Source organism: Eptatretus burgeri, chromosome 3, assembly GCF_056783735.1.
Source record: "Eptatretus burgeri isolate ZD-2024b chromosome 3, Ebu_testis_v1, whole genome shotgun sequence".
In the NCBI taxonomy this organism is placed as follows: domain Eukaryota; kingdom Metazoa; phylum Chordata; class Myxini; order Myxiniformes; family Myxinidae; genus Eptatretus; species Eptatretus burgeri.
This window is the reverse complement of record NC_140963.1, coordinates 26,808,523-26,816,022: the sequence shown is the minus strand read 5'-3', so window position 1 is coordinate 26,816,022 and position 7,500 is coordinate 26,808,523. Positions and strand designations below refer to the sequence as shown.

The 7,500-nt window shown below is 47.8% G+C and overlaps 1 protein-coding gene across 3 annotated transcripts in view; it reads right to left on the bottom strand.

The window, feature by feature from the left end:
* The window catches only part of LOC147029591 (inactive dipeptidyl peptidase 10-like), a 594,191-nt gene that overhangs the window by 471,487 nt on the left and 115,204 nt on the right, over positions 1-7,500 (bottom strand). The window contains exon 1 of one of the 3 annotated variants that reach the window (XM_085872744.1): positions 2,186-2,454. The exons of the other annotated variants lie outside the window; for them this stretch is intronic. Within the exon in view, the coding sequence (XP_085728870.1) occupies positions 2,186-2,245 (60 nt within the window). The 5' untranslated portion in view covers positions 2,246-2,454. Of the gene's footprint in view, positions 1-2,185; positions 2,455-7,500 lie in introns of those variants that run through there. 3 annotated transcript variants of the gene reach the window in all.

The following is a 7,500-nucleotide window of genomic DNA, read 5'->3' as shown; positions in this document are numbered from 1 at the left end:
GTAATTTGTTCCAGGGTGCCAGTGATAGCAAGCTTGCTCTTTGTGAAGGACACCGTAAGATCTTTAACATCCACTGACTAATGCCGCAAGACGGGTCGCCCAATTAAACGTCTATCCGAGGAACGGCAAACACATTGATGAATCACCCTCCCCGTGCAACACCAGGATGACAGTTTATAGCTGGGGTGTGTCCAATTACCAATCAGCTTCCAATCCATGCCAAGCCAGCCGTTTCTTAAATCAGCCATTTCGTTGGTGTGTTAAACCACTTGTCGAGTGCTCCACAAGCTGATTAGTAATGGAACACACTCTGGGTCAGAATTCCAAGCCAGGCAAGACAGCCGAGAGGTGAGTGTACATCCAAGCCATCCTACCAGCCCTTTTCCCTAAATCATGTGTTTCATGTTCGGAGTGATCATTACGAGGACGACCTACCATTTAATGGTCGTAACTCATTTTAAGTGGGAACATTTAATTTACCTGGAGTGCACCGATTGCCTCGCATCATCGGAGTCTATGCAGACAGAGCATGTAAAGGAACATACAGTCTGTCAATAAGAGTTACAATTATTGTTTAAAGCTTTCTCTCACAGATTCCGTTAAAATGTACACTCATTATGTTCTCTATGTGCGAGAACTGTTACAATTAGCACTTAACAGTTACAATCTGTCGCACACAGCTCCTTCGCGGATGGAGTATTCATCAACTTCTTCATCGAGCAGAACGTGCGAGCTATGTGACCCTCTGCTCTCGTGTTCTCCATTTGAGGAGTGCGTAATAGATCCGTGATTGGCTATGATGTGAACGGTCAATCTGCTATATTGGTCCTCATTACAGATGTTTTCCCAGAATTTTTTTTATTGGAGATATCTAGATCAAAACATATGATCCACCCAGGGCCTGATGAAAGTAAAAATCTGTGGGCAAAACTGATCTTTTTACATTTCGAATAAGACCGTTTCCAGTTCATGAGATTGCTGTGACTCCATTCACTTATCTCTCTGATAAGGTCTGGATTAAGACCCTTTATGTTTCATATTACAAGGGACTGCAGAAGGACAACACAGACCACTGGAGATCCTTTGATTTAAATATGCAATTTGCAACACCTTAATGCTTTCAAAAGTCGAGATTATATGATGTCATGCCAACGTGAACCTCAGAACAGGCTTTGGTATGCCATTTCTATGACTGCCAAAGACGGGAAGCACAGAGGCACAACATACTTATTCCAGCATTTGTTAGGGTTACCTGCACAACTTGAAAGTTTCCATGAGCACTTTTCCCCTTTTCTCCATTTTACCCCATTTGCGAATTTTCCGCTCATCCACAAACCACCAACACCCCCCATTCATTTTACAATCGCTGACACTTTGAATCAACTGCGACAGACAGACACAAATAGAAAAGGTAACACAGCCAACCCAGGTAGATGAATGAATGAGGCTCACTGTCAGGACAGCCAGCATTAAGATGTCTCGAGTCTAGACAAAGTCAGTCCGGCATCAATAACTATCTTTGAAGTCATGCGATTGTCCAGATCACTGATCGGAGTCTAGAGTGGGGTTGAAGGGGGTTGAGGGAGGGTTCAATCCCCAGCACCGCGGCAGGATCAGGGTCATCGTGGGTATGCATGTTGCATTTTCCTGAGTAACACGCACAGAACGGTCCAAGGCACAGCAGGCAACCATTCATCAGGACAACTGCGGCACGCAGGCGCCTCCAAGGATCCATTCTAAATCTGTGAGCATTGTATATAGTGCTTGGTGAAAGCAAAATAATCTCCTGGAGCTCCGAACTCACCGACCCCGTCTCCCGAACCCCAGTCTCTGACTCAATCGCTTAATTCCTCTGTCTATGTCCAGTAAAGGTCTTCCAGAAAGAACTGACACATCTCTCTGACAATGTATCAAGTAAAATGAAAAAAAAAAAGTGCGCTAAACATTTTCCGAAATGCGAAACGATTTGAAATAAATTTAAAACTCGGCACCTGCAATTACAATGGTTAATTGCATTATAATTTAACAGTGCAGTTGCCAGTAATAACTCGCAAATGTGGAACGAGGGTTGAAGTGAAACGTCTCAAAAAGCTTTTTGGACCTTTGCAGTCTCAACACTCAAGGTATCAATCAGCATTACAAGCAAAACAAAAGACCATCTCACTGGCGGCACGATCATCATTACCTCATCTTCGTTCTCCTGGGTTTGACCGTTGGTGGAGACCTGCTCTCTATGACCTCCCATGATCCGGGATTAAAGGATCTGCGATTGAGTGCACGATGTAGAACAAGGTAAGATGTGCCCGTCCAGGTTTCGGTGATTGGTCTAGCTGGAGGATCCAGCACCTTGACTGGGAGCCGTTCCGTGCTCGGTTCATGAGCAAAGCTGCATCCGACGAGAGGAGGAGAAAGAGGAGGCGCCGATCTGCGATTCCCCACCACCCTGTTCAAAGCACACCCCCTCCTCTTATCCTGCACTCCTCTATTCGGATCTGTCCTCACAACCTCCGCCCCTCTTCATAATCTCCTTGTTTCAAACCCCTTACTAAACCCTTGCTCTGAACCCTCCTGACCCATCTCCTCCGTATATACCTATCGGTGCCCTGAACCATCGCCGACGCTCATCATTTCTCACTCGCATGAGCTCATTCTCCTGTTCTCGCTCATCATGGCGCGAACGGCCTAGCACGTCGGCCCCATTATTCATTCCGGTTACACGCGTGCATTATTGGCGAGGATAGGTTTATGAAATGCGATCTTTTGAGCGTAGCAATTCACGCCGTGTTCTGGCAACACATGTGGCCACTGGATCAACTGGCAGACCAAGATTTCATGTTTTGGAGAGAAGATGAAAAGTGACCAAGCAGGGCAACCTGATCATATGCTTGCTCTCTGGAAAGGCAAGAAAATTGATCGAAGGAGTTGTGTAGAGTCATCATCAATTCATACAGGTGACCCAAAAGAGGTTGAACCATGATCAAGCATTCCTTTTAAATATCAGCAAATTGGCCATGCATCGAGAATAGGCCCCTCACATTACTTGAGAGTATATGGTCCGTGTAATTCACGTTAACAGTGCAATGGCCCCACTTTAAACCCAATGCATTGCTTAGTCTCGCCGCAAGAACCTGGCACATTAATTCCTCGCTAAGATACCTTATTGAGGATGTCAATTATCCAAATTTGGCTGAGGCAAACCCCAGTCTTGCCAGGAATGAGCATTTGTCACTTGAACAGCGACTGACCACAGAACAAGTGCTTAAAAGGCCTGAATGAAACATCAACCACAAAATATAAGACACAAGTTCATCAAGTTCAGACTCCAAATTAAATGTCATTTGGTCCATCATGCTTGTCCCATATTGATTCGCCTGCACTCCTGTCTACCGCACTGCAGTGCTAAATGGAGAGTTCAAAGAACATGATACCCCACACAGTGTTCAAGTATATACTGTATTTCAATTTTAATAAGTGATTTTTTAAAGATTGTTGAAAAAAAAAAATCCCGAAGTTTTGTGCAACTGAAGCAACTGAGACATAACCTTTATGCACTGTAATAAGATGACCTTGAGTCGTGGTTTCGAAGACGGAAGCTTTATTGATCACCAATAGAACGCAGCGTCAATCAGCATCATACAGTACATCACCATATACACTGCCTCTTCTTCTTCACCTCGAGATTGTGCCTTCTCAAATGCCTTGCCATCTCATGCGAGAGATATATATATATATATATATATATATATATATATATATATATATATATATATATATATATATATATATATATATATATATATTGTTATGTTTGAGGGGGGGTATGCATTCAAAGGGTAATTAGGATGTTTAATTAGGTATGCCATGCTGTTCGAGTTTACCAGGATCTCGATGTAATAAGTAGTAATTCAGTGGTGATAAGTTGTCTAGTAAATGTTCATTTCTTCAAGGGGGAAATGATAAATGTCACGTAATTAGATAGGGACACGGGATAGGGTAAGTGTGTCTGCGTAAACCCCTTTTGGTATTCTCTGAAGACTGGCCGTGACGTCACAGGACAGTACAGCGGATGGCTCCGCCCCGTGATCACGATTGGCAGAAGGCGACGGCAGTGGGCCAATAAACGGCTCGATTGGAGGTGACGAGGGCAGAAGGATAAAAAGGTTCTGTTCGGGGTCGAAAAGGAAGAAGAAGAAGATTACAACCAGAACACTCGTGTTTTTTTGGTGTGGAACCTGTGGCGGCAGAGAGCGTCCTGGTGGCTGTGCTGAGTCGATCGTGCTCTTGATCGTGCTCTTGATCGTGCCTGGGAGCCTTGCCGAGCCTCGTGCCTCGCTTTGGTTGGCTCTAGGGTTCTGCTGACTCGGAATACGGGGTCGGCGGCGGGTGGACCTGCCTCCCTCTCCTGCTCGCAGCTTGGCGCGGGAGCTGGTTCCCTGGTGGCTGTGGGCGGACTTGGGCCAGGACCAGGAGGTCGACAGCACCGCGGTTTCTCCTGCCCCCACCCCCCTGGCGAGAGCAAGGCCGGCTCGTCCGGCGCCGATCCAGGGACAGTTGCGTCCACACCACAGTCCAGCCTGACCACCAGAGATAGCTACGGTGTGTGTGTGTGTGTGTGTGTGTGTGTGTGTGTGTGTGTGTGTGTGTGTGTGTGTGTGTGTGTGTGTGTGTGTGTGTGTGTGTGTGTGTGTGTGTGTGTGTGTCTGCTTGGCGCCTTAGAGGGATTGAGAACTGTATATTCATTGGAATTGTCTGTGTTTTTCCCAACGCCCGATCCCACACCATCCCGTCGAATCGCCCCGGATCCCTCTTCTTGCCGAGTCTTGTTATTTCTGGTCAATAGTAAAAAGAATAAACATCATCAACTCAGTGAAAAGTGACTCGTGCCACCTTCCTCGTCCCGTTTGCGGTTGGGCGATTAGAACCGCCGTCTTTGGGTTATATAAAAATAAATCGCCTCCATCGTTTCGGCTCATTCTACGTTGGCGGGACTGTTCAAGTCCCGTGGACGTCACATTGGTGTCAGGGTGTTGGATGTTCGAACCCCTCTAAATTATATACCAGGATTAAAATCTCGCCACGAATTGGAATATAAAATTATTACAGAAAAGCACGCGAGCGCGGGAAAATTTTGGCGGGATTTTTCAAATTTAAATTAATTGGCGGCAAACGGGACTTCTGCACCATGGCGGATGTGCAGATGTTTGAGGAGGAAGGCCACGTGTCTGGCAGCGAGTCGGAGGAAGAAGGGAGAGACGGGGGTAGGGTTGGAACCTCCCCCATTCCGAGCGTGGACCGTGCTTCATCGTCCGAAATGGGGCCGGCAGCGCCGGAAACCGGCACGATGTCGATCCAGACAATGTTGGAACGTTTAATAGGGGACATGACGGTACAAATAGCAAATCAATTCGTGACACAGAGGGCAGAAATGACAGATCAATTGGGGGTAATGGGGGAACAGTTGGGTGCACGGATTGATTTAATGAGGGATGAATTGGGGGGAAAGATAGAGAAAATGAAAACTGAGATGCAGGAGTGTGTGGATGTTAAATTGGGAGAAATACAAAGTAAATTCGAGGATAGATTGGAGGAAACAAAGGTAGAAATTACATTGGAGGGGGAAAATATACGAAAAAAATTGGTAGATAAAATTGATGCAACGAACATTCGGGTTGATAAAGTGGATGAAAGCCTGGAACGTCATCGTGCCTGTGTGGATGCTCGTATGCAGCTGCAAGTTGAAGAGTGGGGAGAGCTGAGGAAGCAAGGGATGAATTTGGCGGAGTAGGTAAAAGGATTGGAGGCTCGTTTGGACGAACAAGATAAAATTATGAGCCAAGATGAAGTCTTGGATAAAGGCCTGGTAGAGCCGTCTTTTCTAAGTAGAGTGTCCGGGTTGGTTGAGGAGCAGCTACAAACTCGCGACGGAGCCTTGGAGGAGGTTGTGCGGGCCCAGAAGATCCTGCGGGAAGAGGTGAATCGGTCCATTCAACGTTTGGAACAGGAGGCAAAATTGACCAATGAGACCCTCACCACAAAACATCTTTGGCCATAGTGGGCTCCGAAATTGGATACGCAGCCACAAGCGTGTTTGATCCCTGGGCTGGATTCGGACAAGGGAGAAACTGAGAAGCGGGCCACCGTAAAAGTGATCCCCCTGGTAAATTTCGACGGGTTAGGGAGCGTTGAAGCTTTTCTGACGCAATTTGAGTGCATTTCCCGACTAAACGGGTGGAATGAGCAGGAACGTACAGGGAATTTGGTGGCAACGTTGCGGGGACCAGCCGCAGATGTGTTAAACGTGATCGCGGAGGGGATGTTGACCAGCTCCCACATTTGCGAGGCGTTGAGCCGTCGGTTTGGGTTCGCGGCAAACTGTGATCTGGTGCGGGCTCAGCTCCAGCACCGCAGATTAAAGCCGGGTGAGACAGTGCAGGAGCTGGCACAGGACATTTACCAATCAGTCAGGATCGCGTATCGGGACCTTACAGTGGAGGCATGGGATAGACTGGCACTAGAGAAATTTTTAGCTGCTCTTCCGGACCCTGAGGTCCGAGCGCAAGTGGAGCTACAGGATCCACCCACCGTTCACCGAGCGGCTGAGTGCGCAGCCAGGCTGGCCTCGTGGAGGCGGCCGGGTCGGGTGCCCGAGAGGCCATCGGTGACGGTCCGACAGGCGGAGATCCAGGATCAGGGAGGGGGGCTGGGAGAAATTGGCATTACCCAAATGTTTCAGGAAATTTGCCAGAAACTGTCAAGTTTGATAAGGGGTAATTCGGTAGTTGGTGCGCCAAAGCGGCGGGGTCCAGCCCAGCCAATAGAGCAATTCGATTATGGCCGAGGGGGTCCGGAACCGGAAGAGACATTACACCGATACCCATGGGGGCCTTTTATGGGGAGTTGTTTCCGGTGCGGGCGAAGAGGACACATGCAACGATATTGCCGGTACCCGGCGATGGAGGGACCCTTCAATAGACTTTTAGACTCGGAGGGGGTGAATCCTCCTGCTGAACCGCCAGGTCTATCCGAGATGCCCTTTCATAGGTCGGGTCCGGAGATCACTGTCGGGGGTCGGGGAGACTAGATTGGGCTGAGCATATACGGCCATGCTCGGCTGCTGATATTGTGGCAAAGTGCCCTCCTTTGGTGAAAAAAAAAAAATGATTTGTGGGAAAATTGGCATGGGTTTGTAAGTTCTGCTGGGTTTTAGAGTGACAATCGGGACAGTGGGTAATTGGTAACAAAGCGGGCACAAGTGGCTGTCCAATGGCTGGTGCGTGGATCGGGTGAGAAGTGCTGTGTGAGTTGTTTTAAGTGAAGAAGTGAAATGTATGGTGCACACATTGTTTTTTTTATTGGGCATGGTGTGGTAACAGGGAAGGTCATGGTCGGCGAAGTGTTAGAAATGCAGGTGTCACATGTAAGGCCAATGGGGTGGGGGAGTCATGTGGGTTTTGTGGGTGGGGATGATGTGCTTGTCCACAGGGATTGCTGAAGCTCACG